This window comes from Calonectris borealis, chromosome 1 (genome assembly GCF_964195595.1).
Source record: "Calonectris borealis chromosome 1, bCalBor7.hap1.2, whole genome shotgun sequence".
Lineage (NCBI taxonomy): Eukaryota > Metazoa > Chordata > Aves > Procellariiformes > Procellariidae > Calonectris > Calonectris borealis.
The window spans coordinates 143,819,665-143,837,599 of NC_134312.1; the positions used below are offsets into that span (position 1 = coordinate 143,819,665).

At 40.6% G+C, this 17,935-nt stretch overlaps 1 protein-coding gene across 7 annotated transcripts in view; it reads left to right on the plus strand.

Moving 5' to 3' along the window:
- The window catches only part of P2RY8 (P2Y receptor family member 8), a 39,424-nt gene extending 22,883 nt beyond the window's left edge, over window positions 1-16,541 (plus strand). For 4 of the 7 annotated variants that reach the window (XM_075134094.1, XM_075134069.1, XM_075134103.1 and 1 more), the window contains one exon: window positions 12,057-16,541. In XM_075134094.1, the coding sequence (XP_074990195.1) occupies window positions 12,125-13,198 (1,074 nt within the window). In that variant the 5' untranslated portion in view covers window positions 12,057-12,124 and the 3' untranslated portion in view covers window positions 13,199-16,541. Of the gene's footprint in view, window positions 1-1,479; window positions 1,677-8,759; window positions 8,832-12,056 lie in introns of those variants that run through there. The other 3 variants (XM_075134077.1, XM_075134085.1, XM_075134120.1) reach the window with 2 other exon arrangements.
- The last annotated feature ends 1,394 nt before the right edge of the window (window positions 16,542-17,935 follow it).

The following is a 17,935-nucleotide window of genomic DNA, read 5'->3' on the forward strand; positions in this document are numbered from 1 at the left end:
AATTTATTCACTGAAAGGATTATCAAGCATTGGACCAGGCTGCCCAGGGAAGTGGTTAAGTCACCATCCCTGGAGGTATTTAAAAGACCTGTAGATGTGGTGCTTAGGGACATGGTTTAGTGGTGGTTTGGCAGTGTTAGGTTAATGGTTGGACTTGATGATCTTAAAGGTCTTTTCCAACCTAAACAATTCTATGATTCTACATATAATATTGTGCACATTTATATGTACACACACACACACATATATATGATGAATCCGTAACACAGGCTAAAACATCATCCGATAAAAAAGAGAGAAATTCTAGCACTTGGGGTGTTGATTATGGGGTATATAGGTATTTCAGTTTGTGGTACCAGTGAAAAAATATTTATAGCATACACACATCATATAAATTATGTTTAATATTTAATATTTAATATATAATATCATATCAGTATATTATCGTAATAATATGTCATACATAATATTCATTTTATAAGTTGGATAAATAAGAATGCTTCCCTGACCTCATGATGGCTTCCCACCTCTCCTTTACTTTGCTGGTGTACCCTGTCCTGAGGTGTTGCTTGCATCAGAATCATGCTAAGGCTGCTCTCACCTCATACTGGCCTGTGCTGCTTGCATTTTGTGTTTATTTACCTTAAGCATGTGAGGAAGCAGACAACACACAGCAGAGACAAAGTAGGGCCTAAGGTGGTAGTATGTTAGCTGTAGTATAATATGTCCTACGGTATAGTAATGAATACACTTTCTCACATAGTAATCTGGAGGTGTTTTGCAAAACTTTATCCCAGAGGGGTAAGCAACCTCCTTTGTCCATATGAGTGAGATCTAATACATGGAGTGACTGATGAGATATGGATTCACATCTTCACTTACGTTGCAAGAATGTATTTGCTTCCCATACCCTTAAAAATAGCACACCACAGATATATGTAGTAGAAGAGATTGTGAGATACAGACTGTTCACAAATGGAATACCCAGAATTAGCTCTATTAAGTCGGAGCTAAATGCCAAGTCATAAAAATTATAGTTAAGACACTAATTTTTAGTGCATAGGTCAATAAATAGCACCCTTCAAAGCACAGCATCTTCAGTTTCATTATTTTTTCTCAAGATGGCAAGATTCCAGTAAAGATTTGCAGAGCAGCGATGATCCAGATATCTCAGGGCATTTTGCTAGTGATAAAGAGGAACTCAAGTAAAGACAATAACAAGCTGCTGCAATGTATTGTCTGTTGATAAGAGCAGAGACTAGCTCCCCCAACAAAACTAGCTGCAGAACGCGTTTGACTTCTGCCTGTGATTATTTCAGAGGTAACATTCATATAATAATATATCAGCATATATCTTGATTATAATTAGGACACTTATATACTTCTCAATGCAGAAAGAGTATGTTAGACAAGGATAGAATCCAATTTTTGTCTTATTTATGCATTTAAGTTACCTAAGTGCAGTGAGGACTTGAGAGGAAGACCAAAGCCTGACTATGAGGGCACTTGCAATTTGGTTCAGCTGAAGAGCTGAACTTTGACCTGCTGTCTCACCTGCACTCAAGGACTTTCAGAAGAATGAAACAATAGCAGATGTGGAGTCAGGGTGCTATTCCTGTTGTACGTCTTTATATTAGTGTGATAGCCCAAGTAGTCACAAAGAAACTGAACAAAAGGTGAAGCTTTTGTTAGAAATCTTTTTCTTTTTTTCCCATTTTATAATCTCCACTTCTTGAATGTTACCAGCCATACCTCTAACTGGTCTCAAATGGCCAAACTGAAGAGAAGTCAGGAAAAAAGTGTTAAGTGGTAAGTCAGGGAAAAAATAATAATTACGTTGGCTCTTTCTTTTTCCTTTGTGTGCATATATAACACTGCTTTTAAAATTAGGTCATACAGTATATCTGCTCCTGTAGTTAGCTATTTCTGAGGTTCCTGTGACCTGTGCACTGTGCCTTTGGGTACATCTGCTCAGCACTGTTCAGGCACGTGTGCCAGCCACAAGCAGCCCAGCTGCAGTTATCGGTGCCATGAGCTTTTGCAGAGAAGCCACCTTTCAGTTCTTTCAGCATGTGAACGATGTGAGTTTGCATGAGCTCGGACAGGGTGAGCTGGCTTCTACCTACCGAGCAAAGAGCTCTGAGGCGCTGTGCACACAGCACACAGAGCTGCATCAGGCTTCTCTGGGACTTGCATGAATACCAGACCTGCAGGACTGGTCCCGAGATAAATGAATCCTGGTCATGCCATCTGGGCTCCATAGTGGTACCGCATGTGCCCTAAATTGCTCCTCTCAAGACAGATGCAGGCGATACATGGCTGTCCGAGTGGCACATGCCCTGATCATGATATGACCATAATTAAAAGGCAGAATCATAATTAAAAGGCTACATGTCTGTAGCTTGAATACTATTGACTACTGATGGTAACGTTGAAAAAATGAAGACGCTTCCTCTAGCAGAGAATCACAGCCATTTGTAAGACCATATACATGGGCAACTGAACATCACACAGGAAAAATACCGTGATATATAGCTCAGTGGTACAGATACGATTCAGGGTTCACACTCTGAGCTGTGACAATTAGCAATAAGAGACACTGTGCAAAGGAAAGAGTCGCGACAGTGCAAGATTTCTCATGGAGATCACCTGAGGTGAGCCCCAACCAGTGCTCCCTTCAGGCAAGGCTGGGAAGCATTGCCCAAAGTGCTAGGGAATGAGGAGACAACCACAGAGCTCACACGTTTCCCACTGCCTTGGATTGCATACATCACTGCCCGCTGGCCCTTCGTCAGCCCAGGCGCACCTCTCCTGCTGAAATACCTGTGGTCACCTATTTTCAGCGGGTATTGAGAGGGGTCCAGGGGAATGAGTGGACACAGTATCAGTTCCAGCCATACAAAAGATCTTCCAGCAGCTCATTTTTTGTATCAAAGCCTTCCAGTAAGAGGCACAGTTTGACAATCTTTATGTACATCTAGCTCTTCTTGCCCTTTCAGGAGCAGAGAATCAGGTATGTGAGAAAGCTGCCAAGTGCATGTCAGTTTAGCTCCTACAGAGCCCCTGGTCTCAGGCATTTTTCAGCCAAGACTGTTTTCACTAGTGCTGATGTGAGAATCACGTCTAACTGATGTGGGAGCCAGGAGAACGCCCAGTCTGCCGGGAGTTCACCACCCATACATTGCAGAAGGCATCTGGGGAAAGAACAGAGCAGTGGGTCCTGTAGGTGGGCTGGCAATAAAGGCTAAACGAGATGTGCTGAGCAAGTACAGCAGCAGGACCAACAGAAGACAAAATAATTTTCATCCTGAGTCCCAGCTGTGGCATGTTTGCTATACAAACAGTTTTACGATCACGTAGAACTGACAGTAGGTTTTGACACACAGGTGGAAGAAGACGGGTGCAGGTAAAATCATGCGTTTTGTCCTATTCTGTGCCAATTCATTTTCACATGGAAGTTGGCCTGGTCATTTTAAAGTGGCAGCTGAGTGGTCCAAGTGTGAAAGGGGGCAATTACGTTTTAGTGGACTAGTTCAGATTTTGATAGAATCCAGGCAATTACGGGCCTCCAGGAAACGAAGATCTGAATCAACAGGATGTTTAAAATGGGCTGGATTCAACTTCAAACACCTGCACTTACAATGGAAGTGACTAATATGAGCCTGTTACAGTCGCTGGAGATCCACCCAGTACAGTCAGTGGCATCCACACTTTCCAACTTACCCTAAAAAAGACACTTAGATTTCTATGGATGCTAAATCCACAGCTGTAGGAAAGACCAGGCAGGAAAGGTGCCAGCTATACCCAAATCCTGCTTCTTAATGCTACTGCTCTGCAAAAAGAGTTGCATATTCATCTTACTTAACAAGAGGAACAATAATTCAGCCTGTACTTACAAGTCACCAGTTGTTATGGATCCAGCGTGAGCTTTTTGGAGCATGTCTATTTATCTAGGAGGTAGTAAGAGTTTTGTACATACTGAGACTGACTAGTGGAAGTAGTGGAAGATGGCCTATCTGAAGACGGCCTACATGCTCAGCCAAGTTCTTTGATTAACCCCTAACAATACTGTTTCCAATTTCTGGCCCCAGTACGTTACATGAATGTTAGAATTACCCTACATTCTTTTCTCAAAACATTTCCCAAATACCATGCCAAATTATCCTCTCAGCTACACCTGCAAAACTTGGTTGAGTGTCCTGTTTATGGACTCCATCATATGTTAAATCGATCAACAGCTACAGACTGTCATATCCTTAGTGCAAGTGCAAGAAAAAGCGATGTGCGAACTCTTTTTTTTTTTTTTTTTTTTTATCTCTAAAGATAATCTTCAAAAACACGCATGCAGCCCTACCTTAATTCCTTTGTGGACTGAACAGGAGAGGAAACATTCAAAAAGAGTTTCACAGAAGAGAGAGATGAAAAGATAGAAAGTACAGATTTCAAACAGAATATATATATACACACACACACATATGTTTATATGTGTGTGTGTGAATACATATATCTTTGCTGTAAAATGCCAATCAGACCATACAGATTCAATGTAAGACCATAGAGTTTTCTGAAGATTGAGGGATTGGGAATCTGGGAATCTGTCATATTGTCTACCGCAAATACTGTTTGTACCAACAAACTGTTACTTCTTTTCCTGGCATTTGAGGTCAGAAGGGTAATGATCGACTACGCTTTTTCCTCTGACTTTCACAACAGCTATGTGGGGCAATTACTTGTAGTAAGAAGATCGGAAGATCGGAAGCCATTGTATCTCAATCCTGGACATAGACGATATTTGAAAGATTTAAAGTTATAAAGGAAATCATTTCATGTGTTATTTAAATTTAGACTTGATGGGGCACTTTCTGTGGTCAAAGTTCTATAAAAGCATCAATCTTTGTCATCTTGATATAACTCAATATTGTGTAATAATAGTTTAGGGGCAAGCTACCTGCATGAGGGCCCTCTGGCACAAGGTAACTTCTCCTTACCCAGGATGTCCACCAGAGCTGGTTGTCCATGGCCATGCACCATCTGACAAAATCTGTGGTCGAATGAAGTCAAGGTTCCCCACCAGAAGTCAGCAACATTTCAGTAACTGCTTGCACGCACGCTCTTCCTGAATGATACATGCAAGATCGCATTATTTCACCAAGAGGCAAGTTGCCCTGTGCTGTTGGGAACTAAGAGCATGCACATGGGCAGTGACCGACCGCAAAGGAGTGTAAGTCCTGTAGAGTTAATTCCTGGGCTGTTATGTTGAATTCTTAAAAGGGGTTGCCTTAACTTTGCTAATCCTTTTAAACAGGCTTGAAAAAATTAAGCTTAAAAAGTCTGTGTATGTAGGAAAGGCCAACATATATATAATATTCTAGCTATTGGCCCATAAACTGGAATCTCTTTAAATCCAATTTAGGATGTTCACTCTGACTGAAATTTAAACCAGCCTAGAAAATTGATCAGTGGAGTTACACAAATTGGGTTTCAATTGACCTGAGGTTTTGCTCACAGGATTTTTAAAAGCTGACTATATTGCACACCAATAAAGAAAATGGCAAGCTGCTTCATTTTGTAGTGTAACTAGCACTTAAAGTCATAGAATCACGCTTCAGATGCTGAGAGGTTTTTGTCAACACTGGCCCACAGCCTTACTATTTCCATAAACCTGACTACTGCAGAAATGAACTTTTTAAAGACCACATTGACTAGTTTCGCTCTGAACAGAATTATTGACACAGGTTATAGTGGCTGTGTTTATGCAAACCTTATCTAAATTAGGATGAACATTGCTGACAGCAGCACAGAATCCTGACTTTGCTAATTTATGGTTAGCAAAGGTGAAGGTTCAAGTGAACTAAAATTCAACTATCAGCAAAACTGCATAGTTCAGGACAGATACAGGAAAGATAAAGGTAGCTATGTACAGTTAATTTTACTACTTAGCTAGTTCTGAAGAACCGGTACAGTAGTTCCTTGTGACGTTTCTTTGCCTCTAACCTGTGCATTTACATTTCACAGTTAGTAAGACTTCTTTGGCTGAATCTTGGAAACTGCCCACTTGCACTCTCTCAGGCCGGAGAAGAGAAGCACTCTTCAACAGGCAGAAATGATAGGATTATTTTTCTTCACTTTTGAATAAGGCTGCTTTCGTCTAGATTGATATAGCTAACAAGCTCAACAGGCATGTACCCCTCGACTACACTAAAGCTGGTAATGCTTCTACATTTTCTTACTGAAAAAACAGAGGTGTTTTTTACCTCTCAATGTGAAATCCTCGTGGAGAGAAGACACTCTTGTTTTGCCTTGCCCTAACTATTTGAGGTCAGAGTTACAACCACCATAGGGTTTACTTTGACTAGGTGTACTAAGATAAAAACTGAAGTTTGTCTCCGCAAGAGTTTTTGATTAATACAGTGATTGTAAAGTAACTCTTTCATTGTAAAAAATATGCCATCTTTTGCAGTGAAGGCATACATATGGTTTTCTTGTGTCCTTTGTCTGAATAATCTTTGGTGAAAAATAAGAAATAAAGAACAGTTTTATTTTTCTAAAGCTAAATGACATAGAAGGTCAGGAATATTGCAGCTAGTTAGATGTTTTCAGATTTGTTTTGTTTGCTCAGAAATACTCGTACACACAAGTGCACATGTAGTAGAAGTCTCATTTCCCAAACGTATTTATTCTTAAAAGAAGATAAGCTAAAGCCTAGTGTGAAATAATGCCTTTGTGATAACATAACTACAGGCTCAGCAAAGATCAGTTTTTGATCTTTGCAATAATGATACTCAGAACAAAACAACAGAAACAACAACAAAAAAAAATCAGCGAAAAGAACAGGGAAGGTTCAATACAAAGAATTTTCTTAGAAGACTTAGGTTCAGATCTTGACTGAGTAAACCAAACCCTTGGCTTTTAGAGATGTAGAAATGTAACCCTACAAGCTAAAATTTGCATGAAAGTTTATTGCAAGGGTGAGAAAGAACCATCCAGACAAAACCTGCAGCCTCTTTCGGTAAAGCCCATGTTCCGTTTAAGGAACACACAATTAGAGATGCACTCATTTACATTCCTCAGTTTGGTGAGCTTGAACATTTGCAGGAGTGTATCTCTAAATCGCATCAATGATGCTTTAGGAACAATAACTGAGATGTGTTACAAAAGGGCACTTTTTCTTCTTGTTCCTCATATTAAAACCCCTTACTCCATCTAAATATCAAAGTGTTTGTCACTTTCCCCACAACTCAAGATGACTGGCTCCTGACTCCTTGCCTTTCTGGCTCCTTCTTCTCCTCACACTCAGTCTACAATAGAAATTAAGTGTCTGTTTTCTGTGCTTCTCTAATATTCTTTCATCTCACTAGCAATTCAGACAGTCCAGAAGGGGTTGAATCCCCAGCAGGAACACTGCACACTGAGGATCCCTAAGTTTTCACCAGCTTTAGCTACATTTAGGTAGACATAAACTATCCTAACCCTTTAGCTCTTGTTACTACTTTGTAATAGCATTAAACTGAGCAAGTAAAAAAAAAAAAAATATTTTTTTAAAAAATGCAGTCTTTTGAGGAAAAACAAAATACATTCTTCAGCCACATTTGTGTTGATTAAGAACTGTTCATATGATTTCTCTAAGTGCTTACAATAAAATCTGTGCTTTCATTTTGCTCCATTCTGAATGTTTGCAATTGAGTTGAAATTGCATTTCAGTTTGTTTTTCCTGTAATCCGAAACATGCCATCCTACATTCTTCAGCTGGAAGGATGTCTTTCCAAAAGTGTAACAATATCAAAGAATTTATGAAATAAGACCTTTTTATGCTACACAATAGTGCTTTGACAGGTAGTGAACCAAAAATGATGAAACAGAATAGGTTTTGGAAGGCTTTCTGATACATGATGTTTTGTGATTTATTTTTTCATCTCAAAACGAATCACAAAACTTTTTATAAAAAGGTAGTTCTGGTTTTCATTTGACTCACAGACTTTTCAGTCTTTTTCACAGGTGCACTTGACATCGACAACAGGAAGAGAATAGATGTAAGAGAAAAAACACATCAATTTTATTTAGTAGTCCCCTAAAAAGAAAGTAGACACATTTCTATTGTTACTCTTCCATGGCAAAGAAATAACACAGTCCTCTTCTGATTTTTTAGTGTTTGATTTTCAGTATAGTCTTTAATGTTTTATTTGTCATCTTTTGTCAATTGAAGGGAAAGGAATCACCATCCCTGTCAAAAAGGCACTAAGCAGCTGTCACCTTTGCTTATGGTTACAGCTCGGATGAAAACCTGCTGTTACTGATTTTCCAAGTGAGCTTTCTCTCCAGAGTGCCGCGAGCCAGTGAATACAAAGAGGAGCAAAAAAACCCTACGTGGATTTAGCGAGGGTTACTCCAGAGGCTTTAGGTACTCTTAGTACCTAATACAAAACTAAAATCCATCCGTCCACTAAATGTTTCAGAAATGAGGCAAGCAGAAAAGCTTAACATTTCTCTTTCTATGTCAGAGGCTTGACGACTGATGTAAATGGCAATAAGACTGGATCTTCTCACTTGAAGAATCCTTATTGCGTTTTTATTTCAGTCTACCTGTAGGTCCATTTGTCTGTCGTAGTTTAAATATAGCTCTCCCCAAAATAAAAGCAAAACCGTGTCTTTCTAACAGGGATATTTATGCAACAGAACTATATTTTTACAGACTAGGCATTTGAAACCCTAGCTGAGGGTTGACGTTTTAAAATTATCCTACAGCAAAGTTTCTCTTGCAGAGAATCCATGCAAGCTCCACTGATTTGAATGGTGTTGGAAACCTGAAATTGAAAGAAAGCAACTCATAAAATGTAAGGGGAATCTAATTCTAATCCTCATAAAGATTAATTTCTCTCTTGATTTATGACATTTTCAAGTTAAACCACAAGAGACAGACAGAGACTGTGGTTGCAGTGGGGGAAGGACATAAAGTTACCCTGAACAAGATGAAAATATAAACACAGCGTTAACTAAACCCAAACAGACACAATAATGGGAGAGGTAAAGTACACTGAAGTGCTACATTGTGGTTCCAGCAGCGTAACCTGGGCATTTAAAAAGCAAAGCATCACAAGTAAGGGTGACTCAGAGCAGGAGTTTCTGCTAGCCCAGGCTTTCCTGAACAAGGAATTCAGGATTAGAGCCCCAGAAGGATTTGGCAAAAGAAAAATCAAAGTTGGAAGGAGGATTTTCTGTACTCCACATTTCCCCAAGAGGCTATTTGCCCTTGAGAATGACTTGCAACAACAGTCTTGAATGCTTTGCTTGCCCCCTCCACCCCTGCAGAAGACACTAGGGAACCATCGCATCGTTCTTCTTTTGCTCCTTGTGATGGACATCTTCCTTACTGAAAACCATGCCAAGGGGACCTACCCTTTTTGGAGAGCTCTTGTAGGCACCTAACCACAAACTCTGGTGCCTTTCAACCCCTATTCAAGAGATGCCTAAATTTGGGAGGCACTTACATTTTACTGACGGTAGTGTTCCACAAGTGCATAAAATTTGCCTTTAGCCAGGCCACGAATCCTGACACTGTTTTGCGTACTGCAGCATCTATGCATGCATTTTTTTATCTCCTTCTTATCAGGATGTGCTCTCAGAAAAAGCAAGTTTAGAAGAAAATACGTTTGTGATTAGCCCTAGCACAAAACCGAATGCAAGAGGTATTCAATAGCTTTATGACCAGTGTGACAGATTTAGTGGAAATTTTCACCTATACTCCTACCTCCCAAGTACATACAATTTCTATAGGAATAGTACCTCGGGCTGAGATCCCTTAGCCTGTGAGAGCAAGTATCTTTCACTTGCAAAGACTTATTATTAGAGCTCTGTAGATACTTTGATATAGATAAAAATTTTCTGTTTGTCCTGGGAAGTTTAGGGTTGTTAGGTACAAAAAGAGCCACTTGAGAAAGATTTTTGAGGCAATAGAGTTCAGGAATAGGTATTTACTATGGTAAGTCATAGATAGGATAGTTGAAATAGGTTTTTTTCCAAGAGCTTTCTGTCAGTGAGTGCTTTTTCAAGTTCCCCTGAAAACTGAAGAGTTAGTTTCATTCTTGATATAGCTCCACTGACAAGAACAGAATTTCATCTGCAATGGATTTGGCTCAAAGGGGTTTTTGCAGTTGTGATCATGTGATGTGCTCATTTCTTGGAACATGTTTGCTCTGTGTCATGTGTCTGATATATTAGGAACACATCTCTGGCTTCTTTGCAATTCCTATTTTCTTGTGCCTTTTTCTGGGCTTCCAACAGCTCAGCGAGAAGTTCCTGGAAGACCGGCAACATTAGCTAACATCACTTGTTTGATATTGACTCTCACTATTTCTGAATGGTTTTAGCTGACATTTGAAGCATTATGTCGAATTGATCAGATCAAGAAACAAGAGAAATAAGCCCCCACTGAGCTTCTTGCTGCTGTAGCTGTGCGTTTTCTGGATCTGCACTCAGTTTATTTTTAGAGTTGAGTATCTCTCTACTCCACTACAGCCTTCAGAAGAGACTTCACCTTTGCCAGGTCTCAGGAACCATCAACAGTTATTTTGTGAAAGGTCTAGCAAGCTATTCAGTAAGAGCCTCTGTCAGAAAGCAGAGTTTTTGTCAGAATTATTATTTCCAACTAGATTTAGCCAGCACCGAGGGCTGACCTCTCTGAGGAACTGACCTGTTACACTGCTCATGGGCTATGACCACACAATTAAATTAAAGGTCTTACTTAACTAGATCCGAGGTTAAGTGCCACCAACTGACTGGCACCTACATTTTTTTAATCTAATCTCCTACAGCAGGTGTGTCTTGCAAAGAGAGGCTTGGATTAAACGGTGCAGGTGATCAGAGTCCACAAGTAGGAGCGTGTGCCTGAACCCACTCTCTGCCCCTCTTTTATTAAACAGCATAGATGTGCCCAGAGTTACCAGCTGGCTTGGCCTGGCACCCCTTTCAGACCCCTATGGCCACTCTTCACAGAACTTACTGTTGCACTATCCTCTGCCTTTCTGGTCATTCATTGCCATTTCTTCACTTCTTCGACCCTGTGCTTTTGTGAAACTGCATCTCTGTACTGCAGCTTCATGAAAGTAAGCACGCATGCATGTAGCACGTTGAGGCATGAGTTCTTGTTTGCAGCTGCTAAATGCTGTTACACTGTATAAAATAAATAAGCTAAACCATAAACTATTGTGTCTGCCAAGAAAGATCTATATAGGCCAGACAGTGAAAGCATGGTTTTGCTTTGCAGACTGCAAAACTGAAACTAATTTTGCAGAATTACAGGTGATGCCAATACGACAGCTACAAACAGAACATTTTTTAATAACTTACATCTTGCAGAAATTGAAACTCAATAGCTTTTTTTTTTTGTTAGAAGAAGGCTTGTTACAGGCCTAGTCCCTTCAGCCTGTAAACCAGTCCCAGCAACTGCAATCTGCCCCTCGTTCTTGATTACACATGGTGTTTTCCGTATATTCTGTTTATATCATGAATATACCAAGAATAATTGATTGCATGTTCTCCTTTCCCGAATTAGGAAAAAAAAATAAATTAAAAATCCACCATTTATTTGGAATGGATCACTGTTTTAGCTGGACACAAAAAAAAAAAAACAAAAAAAACGTGTATTACAAGAAGCAAGGTTGTGACAACCAGAGTAGATGGGATGGATTTAGCTCATGGAGATCCTATGGCATAGTGTTCTCATGCAGACATCAATTCAATTTCAATTTGTGACATGTGGTTTTCTTTATGTTACAATAACATAAGAGGTGTGATAACGTATAGGCTGCAAAAAGTACCAGAAAGCCATTCAGCAGGGAAAAAGTAGCTGTTCAAAGCTAAGAAGAAGTGAGACTGGTAAAACATTACCGTGATTCGGAGGGAGAGGAGAGTTTTCAGGAGATAATTTTAATGTATTCAGTTCATTCAGAGATAATCTGTCAAACTGCATAGGACTTTTTCTTAGTTTGATTAATAGAAGAAGTATGTTCTTAATTTCTGTTTTGACACATTGCTTTTCTCCCTTGACATTTGTCCTCCAGGTTTTTAAGCCAAGTGTTCATGATATGATCCAGCTGGCTTATAGGGATCAACAAGCCCCTTGTGAATAATGGTTAAAAACGGATCCCACCTGGACGTTGAAACGCTGGCAATGCTCCAGAATAAAGCTATCTCCATCACCCTCCCAGTTGTGTATACACTGGTGGCTATGATCAGTATCCCTGGCAACTTGTTCTCCCTTTGGGTGCTCTGCTGGCACATCAAACCCAAAACTCCTTCTGTTATCTTCATGATCAACCTAAGCATCACGGATCTCATGCTGGCCAGCTGCTTTCCCTTCCAGATTTCTTATCACATCCAAAGCAATCACTGGAGCTTTGGCAAGACTCTTTGCAGCCTCGTGACTGTGATGTTCTACTCCAACATGTATTCTTCCATACTGACCATGACCTGTATCAGCATCGAGCGGTACATGGGTGTGGTATATCCCATGAAGTTGATCAAGTGGAGAAGAAAAAGATATGCCCTGGCTGCCTGCCTAGGTATGTGGATTTTCTTGCTACTAGCCTTCTACCCACTAGAAAGCACAGATCTAACCTATGAAGTGAAAGAATTGGGGATTATAACCTGTTTTGACGTCCTCAAATGGGATATGCTGCCCAACTTCGCAGCCTGGGTAGCCTTTCTCCTCACACTATTTGTCGTGCTCTTCCTGATCCCTTTTGTTGTAACAGTCGGATGCTATATTGGCACCATTCGGAAGCTTATTCAGACATCAAACAGGTATGGTAACAGGCAGAAGACTAGATCCATATACCTGGCAATGATAGTCCTTTTGGTATTCATCACTTGCTTCGCCCCCAATAATTTTATCCTACTTGTGCATATGATCATCCGCCTATTTTATGGCAGGAGTTTGTACCCTGCCTACAAGCTCACCTTGTGCCTCAGTTGCCTCAACAACTGCATAGATCCCTTCATTTACTATTTTGCATCCAAAGAATTTTACCAGAAATTCATGCAAGTGTTTCGCCCTAAGGTACTGCTCAGCGAGAGTTTGGAAAACAGAAGAGAAAGCTTATTCTCTGGCAGGACCATGTCAGCCAGGTCGATGTCAAGTGGACCTATGGATGGGTTAGAGGGAGTAAAGGTCTATTTGCAAAGGCAGGAAAGTGTTTTTTAGCCTTAGACATCCCCAGAACAAAGGCACCTGTGAGATCCATGAGTAGACAGAGAAAACATTTTGTTTTGAATGGCTACCCTCAAAATACCTTGCTCCAGTGACAGAACTCAAGCCATACTTATATTGCGCATCCTCCTTCAGTATTTTCTGGTAAGAAATGGAAGCATTAAAGGAACTGAGTTTATTCAAGAAGGCACTGAAGCAAACCCAATATTGATAATTGGGGGTTAGCCTGGAATTAGTCCTACTGCATGAAACCAAGGGATAAATTTAGAACAAAAATTACTTTCAGGTTGTATGATCTCAGTATTTAACCAAAGGCTTGTGATTCTCAGCGAATGTGAAATATTACTGTATATGAATTAGAGCATAAACTGAAGTTGGATTTGGGAAGGGGAGTTATTTTTCTAAGCAATGTGCTGTTTTTTTTGGTGTTTTTTTTAATGTATTGCTTTCTCTCTTACTGTATTTCTATAAAAGAATGAGTAAAAATAACTTGTCATTTTACCATTAACGCATAATGCATAGCCACTGTGAATTCACCACAACACTCACCCAACTGTTTATCAGAACCAAACCACACTAACCTTTGAAAAGGTTAGGTTGACTCATATTGTTTATTTCAATTTTATATAGCAAAATGTCTCATACAATGAAAAGAAAGCTAGAACTAACAATGTTTGAGACTACTTCAGCTGCTGAGTGGATTATATTTTCATTTCTTGAAGTTATTAATTTCTCAGGACAATGGGGAACAGCTGATTTAGGAAAACAGGTTTTCTCACATTGACCTACTACAGTAATAATGCTGCTGCTTGTATGTGATTGGTATCAACAAGTCATTTTCACCAATTCACTATAGGCTATATGCAGAAGCACCATCCCCCTCAGCAAAGAATTTAGCTTTATATAGTGCATGGACAGTGAGTTTATCCTCCTTACGGCGATGGTGTGGATTATTAACCAGATTTTCAGCTGGATATATGAGAATTCAACCACAGACTGGAGTGATTCTGTGCCAGCAGAAACCAGCTGAAAACCTGTCCCTACGGCCAGATGTCAGAAACGTACTTCTTTCAAGTGGGCAAAGAGAAAGAAGAGGAAAAAATGAAAGCGAAGCTGGAGAGTGGGAGATATACCAAATACCCTGGAAATAGGTTATGGCAGGTTGATTGTGCAGTCCTGTGTTTGGGACTCCTCTGAAACATCCTTCTCCAGCTTGCGTATACTGTCTCATGTTTTAATTATTCTCACATCTTAACAACTGCCTGTGTGCTTGGAAAGACAACTGTTACAGAATATGTACTGGGGACAGACAAAGGCAAAGATTTTCCTGTAGTATTTACAGCTTTTTACCTACCTTTGGCCCTCATTGACAGTGAAGAGCCAAAAAACGCCTGACAGAGCCAGACAAGTTTCCCTTCACAAGCAAGACAAAGCTCTACGGTGTCCTTTTGCTGTGCTGCGACTCCATCCAGCGCTGAGTAGGAGGCTGTCTTCGACATCGTGGATAGTTGGTTCAGACACCACACGCTAGGTCTGCCTTGAGTTTACTGATTTCTGAGCTCCTGTGCCTAAGTAAAAGACAAGACCCAAGGCCCATAAAATCTGTGTTTTTTCTTCGTGGATGACATGATTAAAACACAATTTTCCACCACTAATCACCACAAATTTCTTCATGATAGAGGCTGGATAACCACAAAATCAACTGAGAGATATTTGTATGTTCTATCTTCTGCTAAAGTATTGTCAGTTATTGGAGCAGGATAAATGTGAGTGGACCTAGTACTACCTTTCAAAAGCCATCTGAAGTGTTTTGTGGCATTTCACAGTGTTAGTTTTAATTGATCTGCACATTTCCTGCCCACAAGGCCAACCTTAGTGATACCTAATCCATCCAAACCTTCCCATCAATTTGCCTGGAAGCTACCCTGCACTACCAGCCTGCCTGCTGGGTGTGAATATGCACTGAGATGGGCTTGCTACTTTAAATCACATCGCGTGTGCTGAAAGAAAGAATCCTACTGAATATGTTCCTGCGTGAGTCGGCGCTCTGAGCTCCTGTGTCAGGTCTAGCACATGCTCCAAAATACCTGCTTGCGCCAGGACCTCCAAAGAAAGAATGATGGCTCTTCCTAAGCTGTCCCACATCCCTCAGGCAGAAATTCAGTTAGTTTACTAAAGTTTTACAAACCTGCATATTAATTTAGCAGTGCACGGTTTCACCTTGCTGTTCAAGTCCCTTCACCATCCACTTTCAGAGAATTCCAGCTTTCTCACTACCAAAACCATTTTCAGCATTTTGCTGTGGGAGAAACTTTTTTGGAGGTTATGCTGAAATCTCTCTCCTTTTTTTTTTTTTTTTAACATGCAAGTATTTTTACAATAAAAACCTTTACTTCTCCAAGCTCTAATGCAGATTTTCACTCTGTTTTATCTTGAACCTGATCCTCAAGCACTGCGTGCCTCCTAAAATGTTCTGCAATGTGCCTGAACTGTAACTGACACCAAATAGAGCCAGAAGGGCAGAAACTTTGCACTTTGGACATCAACTGCTGTATTTTGAAAAATACTGAATTGCTCCTTTTGTAAGAGAGAAAAGATGCTCACAACTGACTGAAAATGTTCTTCTCTCCAGCCTCACACAGCTCTTCATAGCCCTTCATCCCTCTTCTGACATTGTCCAAAAAGGAACAGGAAGGATGCCTCCTTCAGGTACCTCTTCATGCCATGTTGCTAACTAGCCTCTAGTTAGCTCAGATTAGGCAAAATTCCCATTTGCGTCAGCGGGAAATCTGTTCCTTGAGAAAGGAATACAGAATTGAGCCCGACGACTGCAATCTTTTGAGTCCGACGGTGTATACTGTGAAATTTTGGGGGGGTGGTTAGAAAGGAGGAGAAGAAATCATTAAAGTGGCCCAACATACTGTTCTTTGACACTGGAAACATGTCCTTCTGGTGACCACCATGAATCATAATACATAATTGCATGCATCAGCAAGACTTCTACCCTCCTTGGTCAGTGGGTGTGAGTTGACGTACATATATATATATATATAAAAATATATATACACATAAATATAGATTGCCATTTGAGAAGATATTGAGAAGTTCATGTCTATATTGCCTTTGGTTTGGGGAATACGGGTCCTGGGCAACGTGCTTACTTGATTGCCTCTGTGGTTAACGTAATTTTACTGAGAAGACATGAATGTATAGGCTTCTGTTTCGTTTTGGATTTTGGTTTTTTTGTGTTTTTTTTTTAATTATTGTTTAGCAATTTAATCTATGAATGCGCTTGGATCTTTTTGTATATATAATAATAAAAACAACATAAAAAGGACATGATTTAAGATTCTTTCCTTTGTTTGCACCTGCCATGTGTGAGAAACTTCTAAGCTTAAAAGAGGACAGGGAAACCAAGTTATGAAAAAAAATTAATCCATTTCCCATTGCTATTGTGCTTTTTTTAGATTGCTGTATCATTTTAAGTCTCTTATTTTTCCCAAGCATTTTGAAGATTTTTTTTTGCCTTGCATACCTGTTCATTTTTTTCTTTTCTTTATCTATATCTTAGAAGCTGGCATTGGCATACCCTCTTCACGCAAATTTTAAAAGCACCAATATTTGAATGAGATATTTGCTAACTTGGAATCCTTCTCCTTGCCCAATAGGTGCACCGAATACATATATTTTTACATTTCAATGCATTTCTGAAGAGGGCTGGCAGCCAGGGCCCATCCCAGCCCCAGGCAGGCGCAGGGCAGCCGGGGGCACTGGGGCAGCCCCATGCCCAGGCACCGGGCACCTCCCTGGGGACGGGGACGGGCCGAGGCCAGGCTGGGACGCGGGCTCACGGCTGGGCCCAGCTCGGCGGGGCCCATGGCCGGGCAGGGCAGGGCTGTGGGGAGCTGGAGACCGGCCCTGCTGCAGCGTCGGTGGGGCAGGGGCTGACGGCCCGGGGGGCTGATGTGGGGCCAGTCAGGGTTGGTGGTGACTTGATAAATGGTCCCTAGACTGACTATGCTTCATTTTGGGTTCAGCGTCCGGCTGCATCTGTGCTGATACATGAAAGGGCCAGAGATCATAATAAAGTCACTTGATAATTTTTTGTCATTTCTTTCCAGTTCAAAGTGCTTAAAATAACATGAGGTCTGCATTGATACCCACCAGAGTGGTGTTCCCCTAAGGAGATGCTTGGGGTATACGCTACGTACCCGAATGTGTGCATGATAGCATCAATGTTTGAGGGTGAAATTCAGCATTAGTAAGTGTGAAGTAATGCACACGGGGAACTCCAGTCATAGCTTTGTGTACGAAATGATGTTGCTCGGCAGTGACCACCATGAATCATAATACATAATTCCATCCATCAGCTCACCATTGTAGAAATCCATGGTTCATCCACACCTTGTTTACTTCATGCACTTCTGGTCTCTTCATCACATATAGGATCTACATGAACTAGAAAAGGTCAAGAGAAGGGCACGTGGGGTGATCTAAGGTATGAATTTAAAACCTTAAGAGTTAAATAGTTCAGGACTCCTCAGCTCAGAAAAGAGACAACGTAAGGTAGTTAGGAAAAAGGTCTACAAAATCCTCAATGGAGTGCAGAAGCTGATAGGGATGAGTTTCACTGCCTTTGCCCAAACAAGAACTGGGGAATAAGACATTAAGCTGTGGTGGGTTGACCCTGGCTGGACACTAGAGCCCACCAAAGCCGCTCTGTCACTCCCC